Below are 16,259 nucleotides of genomic sequence, written 5' to 3' on the forward strand. Positions count from 1 at the left end.
CGTTCCCAACATACAGGCTTTCTGGAGTAAGTTTAAGATCCCAGGTGTTCCTATCTTAGTAACCCACGTCATCAAGTTTTTGGTACGCTTTTACAGACAGATACGCTTTTACAGTTCCACATCTTTTGTATTTCAGCTTTTAAATCCTGGTAGTGGTCGATCTTCTCTCGTTAATTCTTTTTCTACAATTCGCGTGTCAAAAGGACATGCCAAATCGATGATTTGGCACACTCTGCTCTCCTTTTCCAATACGACAATATCGGGCCTGTTGTGATCTAAATGATGGTCTGTTTGAATTCTGAAATCCCATGGTAACTTCACTTGGACATTTGCCATCACTGCGTCTGGAGATCGTAATCTTAGCAGAGTTTCCAATGAACAACTTGCAACCTGATCGTGCCTCCAGTTCTTATATTGCTTTTGAGCTAATTTCTTGCATTCTGTTACTATATGGCTAACAGTTTCCTCCCTTTCAACACATAGGCGACATATCGTGAAACATCTTGCTTGTCAACCACGTTCCTTATGTAATTAGTCCAAAGGGCCTGATCTTGTGTAGCAGTAATGAGGCCTTCAGTCTCTTCTTCTTCTTCTTCTTCTTCTTCTTCTTCTTTTCCTTCTTCTTCTTCTTCTTCTCCTTCTTCTTCTCCTTCTCCTTCTCCTTCTTCTTCTCCTTCTTCTTCTCCTTCTTCTTCTCCTTCTCATGTACTTTTATTGATAATCTTAATTTTGAAAATTTTCGCACATGACATTCCTACCCATTTCTGTGGTAAGCAGCACATTTTTCCAGCTACTTTAATAAAGTTTTCCTTGGTGTTGCTTTCAATCGATGTTAAAGTTTGGTTTACAGTGCTTTGCATTGTAATAACCTTGCGACAGATCTCTCACCGTTAATGTTGGGTGTTTTATGATGTCTAAATGTAATTAAGTGTACCTCTTGTGCCTCTTTTTTGTAATATCTATTTGCTATGCTATTATTTTTGCTACTTCCATCATTAGTTCAATGATTATTTTAACAGATCAACCAAGCATAACTTCAGTGACTCCATCAACAAAACAGTCTTGGATTGGGCAAAGAGTTCGACTTAAGTGTGTTGCTGATGGTTCTCCTACCCCATCCATCACGTGGAAAAAAACAGACGGAACTGAACTCAAAAAAGTAACATCCACAGAGAACACAGTGGATGCACAGATGAAGAGTGATCAAGATTTCGGAAATTACAGTTGTGAGGCCAGTAACGTAGTTGGTGCTGCTGTTTTACGCTGGGTGCAATTGAATCAAATAAGTAAGCAATTAGAAAAATATGTACATAGAGTTTTCCATTATTTCTTTTACCCACTTAAGAATGTAGTGAATGAAATAAATGTATATTTCAAGTGCGGGTTACAGAAGAATGACAGAAGTGATCCTCGCACTCATCTAACAATTTAAGCAATTCTCGCTTTTGAGACACCTGAAAAATTCCAGCATGAAGCAACTAGGAGTATTTATACTCCCCCCTGAATGGGATGCTAGTCCACTGCAAGAACACAACGCAATGTTCCCGGCCACGACCCGAACCCGGACCACTCGATCCGGAGTCGAGCACTCTAACCATGAGGCTACCGCGCCACCCATCCCTTTGGAGCCACCTGAATTTCTTAGGATGTGTCTATAATAAACAATTATTTAATTGTCCAGTTAAATGCGAGGATCACTGTCTTAAAATGTAATGCTCCGGAAAAGCATTCATTTATGAAGGGTTCAAGTTTGTTTGTTTTGTGTTGTTAACCAACTTCTTCGTGAGGCTTTTGCTCAGCTCTTTCATGTGCACTGGGCTTAAGGTGATGTATTTGCTCTGCAGCAAATGAATTATTAGGAATTTCGCTTAAGTTTTATCATTGCTAAATCATGAAAATTCAAATATCTCAATATGCTCATTTTTGTACCCAAGCCATTAGACCGCCATAAAATAGGGACACAGATTTCAGAACCTTGGAGTTTGCTTATAGGCGTTCCCTCCCTTCTGAAAAGTCTTTTAGTCTTCGGGAATGCTGCTTCAGAGGGAAGAGGGAATATGTGTAAGTGGCTGTCCTATTATGCACTGGAGCATCTGTGAATTCTACTTGATAACAAGCGAAACCTCTTCAATTTGCACAGAGCAACTCTGTCCCTTAACTAAGCCGTTTTGATAGCATTCTTTGTATATTGTGTGATCTAGTACCATAATTTAGAGCACACGTGGTGAAGAGAATTGTAGCGGCCATGACACTGTTGTGCTGTTGGTTGCAAGTTATGTTATTAAAATGTTATAAATAGTCCATCGAGTACAGATCCACTAAATTTTGTACCGTGATATTCTGTTTTTTTTTTTAAAGAGCCACCAGAGTCTCCAAGCCTCACAACAAACGACAGCGACATCCGTGCGTCCTCATTGACCGTGAAATGGACTGCACCAGTTGATGATGGGGGAAGTCCTATTACAGGGTACAATTTGGTCATACTACATGGTCAAAATGTCATTCGGAACGAGACCACAAGTGCTGCCGTCAGGGAACACCTTGTTGACAGTCTCAACAAAAGCACAACTTATACCTTGAGGGTCTCGGCCATTAATAGGGTGTTTCAAGGAGCTGCAATTGAAAAGAGAGTAACGACTAAGTACGAAGGTACATTCTGATCCACTTTTAACAGGTCATTTATATAATATCCTTATAGATCACAAAGAAGCTAATCGAAAAACACTCTCCTAGTTCACACTGTTCCCTACACAATCACTCGTCCTATGCCCACTTGGTCACCGGGTTCCCGCGCTGGAGAGATCCCGGATGTAAATACAAACACTACATTCTCCTTCTTCCTTCTCTTACAAGCCCGCTACCTTAGATCAACAATAACCGTGACTAAGGTTATTTTAGATGTACTAAAAACTAGTAAAAACACATCATTACTTAGATGACCGCAGTCACTGCAAAGTCACTGTCACAGCTACATGGTGACATACTCTTTTAGTCTTTCGGGGCGTCGAGAGACTCTCTCTAACCTCCTTGGCAAAGGCTCGGCCTTAACTGGGCTTTGCTCCTTAACTGGAGTAGCACTTGCCTCCACTATTAAATTGGGTGAGGCTTCCTGTCCAGGGGGCTGCTCGGGTACACTGCTTACTACCGGATCTGAAGAGTCTGGTTCCCCTGGATCAGTAGCTGGGTCCACAAATCGCTTAATATGCCGGATGTTTCTCTTATACACTGCACCTTGCGATGGTTTTAACTTAATTTGGTCTCCATGACGTTCAATCACCTTGTAAGGCTCCTTCTCATAATTTGTTGAGAGGTTTGTCTCTATCCGTTTCTCAAGCAACACCAACTCTCCCTCCTGTACATCCCGCTTATCATTTGCATAGTGTCTCATGTCAACATAATCTGCGCCCCTCTGCTTTCTCTCAGCATCCCGATCCCGCACCTCGGGATGTGTCGCCTCGTCAGAATCATCAAAGTCGGCTAGCTCTGGTAACTTTGTTGACAGTTTTCGCCCATACAGAAGTTATGCTGGACTCTTACCGGTTATCGTTTGTGGGGTGGAACGAAATGTGGGGAGATACTTGTTCAACTCAAATCTCCAATCTTTTTTCTCAGCCTGGGCTGCCCTCATTGCCGTCTACAAAGACTGATTTTGTCCTTCGACTTCTCCGTTTGCTCTTGGCCATAGGGGTATCGTCAGTCTACGCCTGATACCCATTTCAAAATTGAGATACCCATCCATTTCTGCAGAAACCAGGTTCGCTCCATTGTCGGTTCTCAGAGTACGGGGTACTCCGTATCTGGAAAGCTGCTTGTCTAAGCACTTAATGATCACTTCTGACGTAGTAGAGTAGATTACGTCAACTTCCACCCAGCGGCTGAAATAGTCTACAAGATTAACAGGTGCTCCCCTGTTGGCAGGGGCCCAAGTAAGTACAGCACCAGACCTTGCCACGGTCTCTCTGGCAACTGTGTTGTCTTCACAGGTGGAGTTATAGTAACAACAATAAAAGCAAGGTGACACACGCTAACACCAACCCGGTGTGGCCAACACATCACGCATGCGCACAACCGTTTCACCCGGTCAATTAGCAGCCATGGACAGCTGTTTCGGCCTTTTAGGCCTCATCAGCATGGCGTAGCTAACATACCAGGCGGGTGTGTTTAGCACCCCTTTAAGTGACAGCTTCACAGTTTTGCTGTTCCCAACCCAGCTTACCACATGTTTGGCATGTGAAGCTGCCACTTAAAGGGGTGCTAAACACACCCGCCTGGTATGTCAGCTACGCCATGCTGATGAGGCCTAGCGAAAAAAAGGGCTAACTCAGGGCGAAGCCCTATCAGCCTGTTTTTTCGATCTCGCTTTCGCTTGTGGTATCGCTGCTTTGGCCTTTGGCCCAGCAGTGTTATGTCAAGTGCTGATGTTGATCCCCAGCATAGCTGGGCTGATGATGTTTCAGATGATATGTCTGTCGTGTCTTTGGATGGTTCTGTTCCTCCGTCTTATGCCCAGATGGCCCTACCTGGCCGCCGTCCAAGAGTGTTGAGTCAGTCTATGGAGGATGATTACATTATGAAAAATGAAGCTTGTCTTCCGGGTTCACCCGTTGAATATTCTTCCTGAGCGCCCTTGTACGGCTCACTTTTTCCTTCCTACTAAAGATGCGCCTTTGTCTCAAGTCTTCGCTGATTTTAAGAATTGCGGCATTCGTGCAGCTGGTGTTAGGTGTTTGCAGCACAGTCCTAATGGTTTTGTATCAGTAACGTTTTCTACGTCCGAGTACAGAGATTGTTTTGTTCTCCAGTACTCGTTAATCTCTCGTAGTGATCGTCTTAATTCTTGGTGATTCACTTTCGTGTTAATATACTACGCACCTTATGAAATTCTGGATGAAACCCTTTCTCATCGTCTTAGTTACTATGGCTCTGTTCATGGAATTCGTCGGTGTGGCCTCCAGGGTTATGATGGCATCCATAGTGGTACACGTGTGGCTAGAATGGAGTTGTCCGAGTCAATTCCTTCGTTCATGCGTTTTGGTAAGAAGCTCCTTAGGATTAAACACGAAGGTCAGACCCCCACCTGCCGTAAGTGTCATTTGCCAGACCATGTTGCCAGAGCGTGTCCTAATGTCGTTTGTTTTAACTGTGACCAGCTTGGTCACACCTTCAGTGACTGTACAGAAGACATTAAATGCAGCATCTGTAAGGAGGATGGTCATTATGCCATTGATTGTCGCATGTCCTGGTGGCGTCGCCTTGCCTTGGCCGACATTGACGTTCCTGCTCCTCCTGTGTCCCATCCTTTGCATCCTTCTACTGATGTGCCTCCTGCCGGTTCTCCACCTCCTTCTGATGTTCATGAACGCCCTCCGCCTGTTCCCTCGCCTCAGCCTTTGTCCGACGATTCTTCATCACAACCGCCTTCTGATGTCTCGCCTTCTTCTGTTCCACTTTCTGCGCCTCCCTTGCAGTCATCATTGTCGCCGTCGCCGTCGTCTTCACCTTCTCCTGGTGTGCCTGCTCCTCAGGATTCTCCGTTTCCTTTGCATTCTACGCAGTCTACTTAAGATTCCTCTCAGCAGTCTGCAGACCCTTCACTTCACAGCTCTCGCAGTCTCAATCGCTCTTCGAGTCTCCTGAGCCTCCCTCCGACCCTCTTCCGGTTCCTTCCCCTCCATCAAGCGTTATTACTGGCACGCCCACTGTATCTGATTTGCAACTTGCCGCTGAAGTTCCTTCACAATCTCCTCCTACTGTCTCAGATGAAGCCTTAGCTGCAATGGAAATTTCTGAAGTTAGTTCTTTTGTTTCGCCTCCTTCGTCTCAGAATTCTGTTCGTGCTTTTGTTTTACGTGTGGCGTCCAAGCGTAATAAGCCTGCTAGGTTGGACCCTGCTGATGGTCCTCCTCCACGTAAGTCTACTACACCTTTGCCGGTTAGCTCTGGTAGGAAGACTAATAACCCTCACACTTCATGAACTTTCCTTAAACTCTAGGGGATTCAGTAAACGTTTTCAGAAATATCTTACTGATAACCTTCATGCTTCGTATGATGTTGTTGTGTTTGCAAGAAACCTTTATGACTGATCTTGATTTATTTTGGGCTTTTTCTAAAGCCTGGCGTGGGGCTTGTTTCTGGTCTCCCGCTGTTGGAAAACGAGCCGGCGTTTTAACTTGCTTTTCTGATTCCTTTTCGGGTATAATTAGGAATTGGAAAAGAGATGTATTTGGTAGGGTTATTAGTCTTGTTTTTGAACTTGTTGGTCTTAAGAGTAATTTAATTAATATTTACGCGCCTACTAATCCGACTGAAAGGAAAGTGTTTTTTGATAATTTGCACGAGTATTTTTTGCCTTCTGACGCCGTTATTATCGCTGGAGATTGCAATTGCTATGATCACCATCTTGACAATTTTGGAGGGAACTTTGTTCCTGCTAAATATCTTTCTGTTTTTCGTTCGACTTTTTCTTTGTCAGGCTGCGTCAGTGCACTTGGTTTAATTCTGATTTTTCTATCGGTTCCAGGCTTGATAAGTTTTTTGTTTCTCAGAGATTTATGTCTGCGGTTGCTTCCTGCGAAATTAAACCTTGCCCTTTTTCCGATCATGATTTTGTCTATCTTTCTATCCAGTCCTCTGGGAATAATTCCCGTGGTCCTGGTTGTTGGAAATTCAACAACTCGCTTTTAAATGATAGCGCGTTTTGTGAATATATTACAGCTTGCATTGATGATCTTTCTGGTTGTCTGCAGCACTTTCCTTCAGTCAAGTCGTGGTGGGATTTCTTTAAGCATTCTATTCGTTCACAAATTACATATTTTCTAAGAATAAGCGAAGGGAGCTCTCACACGAGCGCGTTCTTTTGGTCAATCGCATCAATAATAATAATAATAATAATAATTTTATTGCTTATAGCGCGCAAATTAACATTCGAATATGATCAAATGCGCGTTACATCAAGATACCTGAAAACTATAAACACAATGCTATAAGAAAACTATATACATCATATAAAAGCTAAAATACCTCATAAAAACTAATTACACCGTCTTAAAATAAGATAATGAGCAATTAAGTTAGGTAAAATTAACAAAAAGCCGTGCGAAACAAAAAAGTCTTAACCTTAGTTTTAAAAGTGTTAAAACATGTCTCGTGTCTGATTTCACGAGAGAGTGAATTGAAAAGCCTGGGGGCTGCCACGGCAAACGCCCTGTCACCTAGCGTTTTCTTGGTTTTACCATTGTATGGTTCCAGTAGTATCTCATTGTTTCGACGAAGCAAATATTTGCTAGGGCGTAAAATGTTAATTAAATTACTAATATAATTAGGAGCTTCATTGATCATCATTGATCTTAGGCTTAAATTAACTTCTGGTGATTTGTCGGTTAGCTCTGAAATTTCCGAGCTCGAAAGTGAACTGAAGGCCCTCACCTTGAAAGAGTTGGATGGCTCTAAGGTTCGCTCCAGAGTTCAGTGGTTTGAAGAGGGAGAAAGGCCTACTCGTTATTTTTTTAAACTTGAGCGTGAGCGCTTTGAGCGTAATATTCTCACTTCCGTTCTAGATTCTAACGATGTCGAGGTTTTTACACGTAAAGAAATCGAGCGTGCACATGTGCAGTTTTATTCAAGTCTCTTTTCTAATGAACCTTTTGATCTTCCTTCACAACAACGTTGTTAAGATTCCGTGGAAAAATTCCTTTCTTCTTCTCAAAGTATCTCGTGTGGGGGTTTTCCTGTCTAGTGAGGAGTTATTGAACTTCGTCAGAAGTCTTAATACCGGAAAGTCACCCGGATCTGATGGGCTGTCGGTCGAATTTTATTTACATTTTTGGAAGTCTTTGGGTCCCCTTTTGCTTTGTGGTGCTAATATAGATGTTTTTCTGACGGCGAATTATGCCCCTCAATGAAGGGCAGTGTAACCCGTTTGATTTTTAAGAAGCGTGGTGGCGTCAAGCATTTAAAGAATTGATGGCCCATCTCTCTTTTGAATGTAGATTACTTTGCGCCTCTCTAAAGTCCTTGAGCACATTATTCACACGGACCAGACCTGTTCTGTTTCGGGCCGAAGCATTTTTCAAATGTTACCCTTTTGCGCGATGTCCTTGACTACATTCAACGGACTGATGAGTCTGCCATTTTGATAAGTCTTGACTAGGAGAAAGCGTTCCATCGAGTCAATCGTCCTTTTCTTCTAAAGCTCTTTCAGGTTTATGGTTTCAACCCTGATTTTTGTCGATGGATTTCCACCGTTTACAACGGCGCATTCATGCAAATCACTCTGAACGGTTGGTTGACTGATGGTATTTCTCTTGAGCGTGGGTGCGTCAGGGGGACCCTCTGTCTCCCTTGCTTTATGTTCTTTTCTTGGAGGTCTTGGCCTCCCTCCTCCGCAGCTCTCCTGGGATTGAGGGGTTTCTTCTTCCTGGTGCAAGAGGACTGCAGGCGCGTGTTCGCCTGTATGTTGATGACACCACGGCGATCCTCAGAAATCTTCGATCCTTGACCAACCTTTTTGATTGCGTCAGCATTTATGAAAATGGTCCTGGCGCCAAGCTTAATCGTAGTAAAACTGAAGCAATGTGGTCAGTGGCCTGGAGAAGTCGTTTTGATGAGCCACTTGGCCTCAATTGGGTTAAGAAAATGAGGATCCTTGGTGTCATCTTCGGCACTATCTCTACCGAACATTTGAATTGGCAGCCCAAGCTTGAGAAATTGGAGAAATCCCTCAATCTCTGGAAATCTAGGTCCTTGTCCTTGCCTGGCAAGGCTCTTATTATTAATATGCTTGGCTTACGTAAGCTGGTTTGCATGGCCAGAGTTCTCACTCTGCCAGCCTGGGTCACTGCACGTGTTAATGCTTTGATTTGGCGCTTCCTCTGGGGTTCAAGGATGGAAACGGTCAGCCGTAATACCTTCTTTTTGAAACCGAAGGACGGGGGTATTAATGTCATTAGCCTCCCCTTAAAGGCCCAGGCCTTAAGACTGGCGGGAATGGCTTCTGTTCTCAATTCTCCCGAGGATTCTAGCTTTTTTATGCCTAAGTACTTTGTTGGTCGCCGCTTATCTTGTCTGCGTACCGAATGGCTTTCTTTGCGCGATAATTCTGCTCCTAGCGCTGCCTTCCCGACTCCTTTTTACGAGGCCTGTTAGGATACCTTGTCAAGGGTGGGTGACAGCGCTCTAGTTTCTAAGGTTCTCTATAAGAAACTCTTGTCCGTTGAATCATCCCCGCCAATCCTACATCGACAGTGGTCTCAGGTTATCGGGCCAGGGTTTTCTCTCGATGGTCACTGGTCTCTCGTCCGGGATCCTTTTACAGAGAATTTTAAGAATGATGTTATTTGGTTGATTATCCTTCGTGGCGTCAAGGTGCTCGATTCTCTCTTTAACTGGGATGTTGTCTCTTCTAGTCAGTGCGCCTCTTGTCCCCGACGTGAGACCAGTGACCATTGCTTTTTAAACTGCGGTAGGGTCAAGAGGGTCTGGTTGCATTTTGCACCTGCCCTTTCCCTGGTGCTTGGTTCCCAGTTCGCTATAAGTCTTTTAACCGTCTTTTTCTTTCGCTGGCCCTCTGTTAGTGCTAAGAGGGCCCGCATTGCATGCCACTTGGTGAAATCCATACTCTACGGCATTTGGATCTTTCGGAATTGGGCCACCTTTCAAAACGGACGTGAGAGTGCATCGGCATATTTTCGCGGGATGTGACACAACATACCTCTTAGTTATAAGGCTGCAGTCTTAATACCCAGTGCTCGATACGAGCTGATGGCTTGGACCCCCTAGAGTAAATCACTTTCAGGGCCTCATGATCCGTCACCAGGTCGAAGGTTTGAAGCCCGTACAGGTGCAGGTTGAAGCGCTCGTACGCCCACACCAGCGCTAGAGCCTCTTTCTCAGTCTGGCTGTACCTCCTTTCCACTTGGCTGAGGTTCCTGCTTGCATAACAAACTGCTTTAGCTTTCCCCATTTTTCTCTTGCACCAACACCGCCCCTGGGCCCATTGGACTGGTATCCGCTATCACTCGAGTATGTGCGTCTTTGTCAAAATAGGCTAAGACAGGTGCACTGGCCAGCTACCATTTCAGTTCTTTAAATGATGCATCCTGTTCGTTGCCCCATAAAAATGGGACGCCCTGCCTGGAGATTGCCCGGAGAGGTTCTGCAAGGGTTGAAAAGTTGGGGATGAAACGTGCACTAAAGCCTACCATCCCTGGGAAACTCCGGACTTCAGTCGGCGTAGTAGGTGGAACCGCCTCGAGAACAGGACGAACCCTCTCCTCTGTTGGACAAATCCCACATTTTGATAATGGAAGCCCCATAAAGACCACCTACCTATTGGTATCCTCTCATGGAAAATAGCCTGACTTGCTTTCCTCATGTCCACACATAACCTGATATGTCCTTCTGACTTTGGTGCAACCACCACAGGACTTACCCAGGATGTCGGCCCATCCAACCGTTCCACTATATCTTTGGCAATCAGGTCCTCCACTTTGGCTGTCACCTTCTCACGCAAGGCAAAAGGGACACGCCTTGGCTTCTGGGCTACTGGCGTTACCTCCGGATCCACACGTAGCTTTAGTTTGTACTCTTTTAGCTTGCCAATTCCACTGAAGACCTTTGGATACTTTGTCTGAAGAGCTGAAGCCAAGTCCTTACCGATAACATTACTCTCAGCCGATTCACTGCTGGCGCTCAGGCCAGTGCCTTTGTACCAAGGCCATCAACACAAATCTAAATCAGGGGCTCATCAAAGCTAATTGTATGGCACATTTCTTCTTTCGTCTCAGTCATCATAAATGCAATTGCACAATCCCCATCAATACCTGATGCCTCTTGATTCCCCACAAAATTAGCTACGTGACGTGGTCGTCCACTAGAAATTCTTTGTTGCTTGCTCCCTTTTACCCTAACCACAACACCATTCCTCCCACCACGACAAAGCAAAGCAAAATGTCCATACCTTCCACACTTTGCACACTTCTTCCCCTTTGCAGGGCAGCTCCTATCTCTGGCCAGGTGCCCTTCTTTTCCACAATTGTAGCACTTTCTCCTCTGGTCATCTGTCGTTTGCTACTGCTCCTTAACCACATTGACACTATTTACGTCGGCCAGCAGAGGGATAGTTGTCATGTTTGATGCCTGTCAACCAGCCGCTTACCAAGCATGAGCTATATCCAACCAACGCCTCCTCCAGTGTGATATGTTTTTGCTCTAACAGCTTTCTCTTGAACTCAAAATCCATCACTTGATCCCTCAATTTATTGCTTAAACTCGTTCCAAAATTGCAATGTCATGCCTGTTTTCTCAATCGTACCATAAACTGGTCAGCGGTCTCCTCGTCATTCCGTGACAATTGGCGAAAAACATGGCGCTCGTATGGTATGTTTTCCTCCACGCGAAAACAGGATTCTTGTTTTCGGATCGTGATTTTAAAAGCATTGTCACCTGTCTCTGGGATGGGACCAGGATCTTGTAGATCTTCAAAGATGTCTTGTACCTCCATCCCGGCAAAATGTAAGAGCTGAGAAGTCTTCTTGCGAGCATTGTCGATGTCTTTGCCCTCGGCATAGTATTCGAAGGCACGCTTCTATTTAGGCCACTTGTCCGCCACTTGCGAAGCAGATCCCGACAAATCCATAAGCAATAAACTTCTCAGTGTTGGCCATCCTCGTCGCCAATGTATTATCCTTATAGATCAAAAGAAGCTAATCGAAAAACACTCTCCTAGTTCACGCAGTTCCCTACAAAATCACTCGTCCTATGCCCACTCGGTCACCGGGTTCCGCGCTGGAGAGATCCCGGATGTAAATACAAACACTACAATTTACATTGCTCAAAGCATAAGAAGGTGGAGACCTTGCTTGAAATTGAATTGACTCAAGTTCACGGAGTTCAATTTTTTGTTATTTTTGAAAACGTTATTCATATTGAAGACCGCTTGAATGCTGCGTTTCACATCAGTTTTTTCCTAGTTGCCATCTGGTTACACAATTGGTCTCATTAGATCATGACCATTTTTGGCCTTATTAGGTTCTTACAGCGCTGTTGGGATCGTTTGAAAGGGACTCTCCCCAAGATTATTTGTCCCTCCAACATTTTTTTGCAGCATCTGTTCAAGGTCTGTTGAAGAAATGTTGTAAAAATGATAAAACATATTAAATGTCCCGTTAACAGAACACCAAGTTATTTACGCAAATGAATTTCACTCCTGTATTTAATTGATAAATGGTCATAATACTCAAGGGCGGATCTAGGGGAGGTGCACTGGGTACACGTGGACCCCCCTCGGTTACCAAAAAAAAAACCTTTTAGTTAACAAAATCTAAAATTTGCAAACGAAATAAAAAACCTAAATAACAGACAGCGGTTTAGCTACTAGAGGATATTAAAAGCACAAAAACTGCATTAATTTAGGTTTTTATTTGCCTCATCATTTACAGATTTATCATACTAGAGCCCTAACCCTTTTAAAAACATGTATTATAGATTGCCTAACATATAAATATTGGGCGTCCTGTGCATTTCTGCCTGACATGTGCACCCCTCGAGCCAACATCCTAGATCCGCCCTTGATACTTACACTGTGAAAATGATAATTACAAAGAACGATCTCTTCAAACAATCGGCGGCATTCTATCTAATGCGTTGTTGTGTGGGGCAACGACAGCCCTAAAATTCTAACTCTTCAAATAAATTTTATTTGCCAGTGTTTGAGGCTATTTTTTTTTCCGTCATCTTTAAGGAGCCCCAGCTACCGTGGAAATTATAGGTTTGCCTTCTGAAACAAAGAACGTTAGCGTGACAATAAAGTGGAATAAACCGGAAAACAATGGAGCACCCATCACACAGTACACAGTCTATCTACGCATTGTAAATATCGATAACACGCTGGGAGAATGGAATAAAATAAGAGTAATCAAAGGCCTGTCGAGGCGTCAAGTCACTGTGGAATTGGAGAAGAACAAGGTGTATCACTTTGCGGTGACTGCCACAAACAAGCATGGAGAGAGTTTGCAAGAGGGAAAGAATGTCACTGTGTTGGGAGGTAGGTAAAAACCACACTATATGATTTTGCGTTGTGAAGACGTTTTTAAAAGTGGTTACATGCCCATAAATCGCGAATTTCTTTTGCACTTCTTATAGAGTCAGAAAACGTTATCTTTGTTAAAACGAAAATGCTCTTGAGAAAAATTTGTGCTTCAGTGATTATGGATGAAAAGCGTCAACAAACGTTTTGATGAATCCCCGGCTGAGAGAAAGCAATCAAAGCGATTCCGCGGACAAGAAGATATTTCCGGAAATTTACACTGCTTTTCACGCAAAATAACGAATCGCCAAGGCTGAGTAGAGAACAACTTCTTGCTTTCACACAAAAGGCATTGATTTTCAATTAATTTCGAGCGTTAAAGGGCGAATTCGTCAACATCGTAATGCCTCAATTAAGTTTGGAATGCCAATTAAAAAGTATTGGAGTAAACTGCCAAAAAAGCACCCAATAGACCGCACATTGAGCATTAACAAATTGTAAATGAGAATGACATGGTAGGAGACTAGAACAGAACATGAGAAATCGAGGACCTCTCAATATTGGACAAAAACAAAGGATATACGAGTTTTTTTGTGACTGTCACAAGACAAACATTGCGAGAGGGATAGAATATAAGAAAAGTTGAGGTTTTGGGATGTTGGTGAAACCGTTGCTGAGTTTCTGTTACCGTTACGTATAGCCGGGTTCTAGTTTTACTACATGGCATTATCAACAATGTCTGCCAGTATTGAGTTACCAATACTTTTGCATGGCTCTTCTCACAGGCACGATGCTGCTACGGTGAAACATATAAATTCCTGAGAAAGTCACCTAATTAGAATCATAAGTTTACTGACATTCTCTTGAATTGTGTCTTAGATTATCTGTCTTTATTAACATTACAAGGCTTCACTTCAACAAAAGGAGATATTGTCTCGCTCCCCAAAAGGGTTTAATTTCTGGACTTTGGGTCCAATGTAGCGGTCTTGCTAAAATGTCTGTTAGAGGTTCAAGGCACTTTATCGCTTGAAAAATCACACCAGTACAGAAATTTGGTGATCGGGCCGTTAAACAGGCTCACGTCTTGATGCACGGTTTATTTTCTTTATTATTATTTTTTTCTTTCTCGCTTTGGTTAGTTTCCCTTTGTATAATTCAATCGACAGATGTTCCAGAACCTGTAGTTATTGTCAAGGCTGATATAAAAGATCAAAAAGTCACTTTCGCATGGAATAAACCAGAAGAAAATGGAGCAGCTATCACTCAGTACACCATCTACAAGAGAAATGCAAATGATCAGAAGTGGACAAAAGTTGCGGAAATAAAAGACATCTCCAACCGTGTATTCGTTGTCGAAGTGGAGAGAATGAAGACGTACGAATTTGTGGTTACCGCAACTAACAAATATGGCGAAAGCTCTGTCACTAAAGAGAAAATCAAGACAGTTAAAGTGCCTAATGACGGAGGTAAGTATAGCTGTTCAAGAAGCTCTTTGATTTTAATTAAAACCATATTTCATGTTCAGATGATTTGGGAGATAAAAAAGGGCTAATATTTTGGCATCTCAAAGGTGTTCTTCTCGACAGATGAGACAGCGATCTTAGGTAGGTGACGTCAAACGCTGTGTACCACCCAACCCGATCAATCAATTCAAATTACTCCATAACGAACTGGGTTAAACAAAGATGTAAGTTAAGGCGAGTGAGTTATGCCTGAATGAGTTACCAGCCGTGAGTTACCAAATCTTGAAATTTCAACATTCGGCATAGAGAATATTGAAATTTCAAGATTTGGCATGCAGAATATTGAAATTTCAAGATTTGACATGCAGAATATTGAAATTTCAAGATTCGGCATGCAGAATATTGAAATTTCAATATTCGACATGCAGAATATTGCAATTTTAAGATTTGACATGCAGAATATTGAATTTTCAAGATTCGGCATGCAGATTATTGAAATTTTAAGATTTGACATGCAGAGTATTGAAATTTCAAGATTCGACATGCAGAATATTGAAATTTCAAGATTCGACATGCAGAATATTGAAATTTCAAGATTCGACATGCAGAATATTGAAATTTCAAGATTCGGCATGCAGAATCTTGAAATTTCAAGATTTGACATGCAGAATATTGAAATTTTAAGATTTGACATGCAGAATATTGAAATTTCAATATTTGGCATGCAGAATATTGAAATTTCAGTAATTGACATGCAGAATATTGAAATTTCAATATTCGACATACAGAATATTGAAATTTCAAGATTTGACGCGCAGAATATTGAAATTTCAAGATTCGGCATGCAGAATATTGAAATTTCAATATTCGACATGCAGAATATTGCAATTTTAAGATTTGACATGCAGAATATTGAAATTTCAAGATTTGACATGCAGAATATTGAAATTTCAATATTTGGCATGCAGAATATTGAAATTTCAGTATTTGACATGCAGAATATTGAAATTTCAATATTCGACATACAGAATATTGAAATTTCAAGATTTGACGCGCAGAATATTGAAATTTCAAGATTCGGCATGCAGAATATTGAAATTTCAATATTCGACATGCAGAATATTGCAATTTTAAGATTTGACATGCAGAATATTGAAATTTCAAGATTCGGCATGCAGATTATTGAAATTTTAAGATTTGACATGCAGAGTATTGAAATTTCAAGATTTGACATGCAGAATATTGAAATTTCAAGATTCGACATGCAGAATATTGAAATTTCAAGATTTTACATGCAGAATATTGAAATTTTAAGATTCGGCATGCAGAATATTGAGATTTCAAGATTTGACATCCAGAATATTGAAATTTAAAGATTTGGCATGCAGAATATTGAAATTTCAAAATTTGACATGCAGAATATTGAAGCACGTGGTTGGTAGGAGTCACAAAATCTCAGCAGTTTGGCTTTGTTTTATCAGGACTTTCCAGTTTCTTTGCAATTCTGTTATGGATAACGTTGTTAGTATAACGCTTATTAGTAGTGAAGAAGAGTTTTCTCTGGAGAGAAAGGAGATGAATTGTTTCAAAGGAGATGAAAATGACCTACGCACAGGCTTGTGCGTCACCCAGGCCATAAGTTTCAGGTTAGTGTTATGTCTTCTTTCCCCTTTTTATATTTGAGTTGAATTATCTGGGAGTCCCTTAAATACACGAATAATCACTGATGACACTTTTTTGCAATCGTAACTTATTGTGTCCCTGTGCAAAGT

At 42.2% G+C, this 16,259-nt stretch overlaps 1 protein-coding gene across 1 annotated transcript in view; it reads left to right on the forward strand.

The window, feature by feature from the left end:
• LOC138028869 (neural cell adhesion molecule 2-like) overlaps positions 1–16,259 on the forward strand; it is a 33,667-nt gene that overhangs the window by 13,108 nt on the left and 4,300 nt on the right. The window contains exons 5-8 of the mRNA XM_068876489.1: positions 1,020–1,286; positions 2,359–2,649; positions 12,740–13,042; positions 14,191–16,259. The exon at positions 14,191–16,259 is cut by the window's right edge and continues 807 nt beyond it. Coding sequence (XP_068732590.1) covers positions 1,020–1,286; positions 2,359–2,649; positions 12,740–13,042; positions 14,191–14,576 — 1,247 coding nt within the window. The 3' untranslated portion in view covers positions 14,577–16,259. The remainder of the gene's footprint in view (positions 1–1,019; positions 1,287–2,358; positions 2,650–12,739; positions 13,043–14,190) is intronic.

The sequence above is a fragment of the Montipora capricornis genome, chromosome 13 (assembly GCF_036669925.1).
Source record: "Montipora capricornis isolate CH-2021 chromosome 13, ASM3666992v2, whole genome shotgun sequence".
Taxonomy (NCBI): Eukaryota; Metazoa; Cnidaria; class Anthozoa; order Scleractinia; family Acroporidae; genus Montipora; species Montipora capricornis.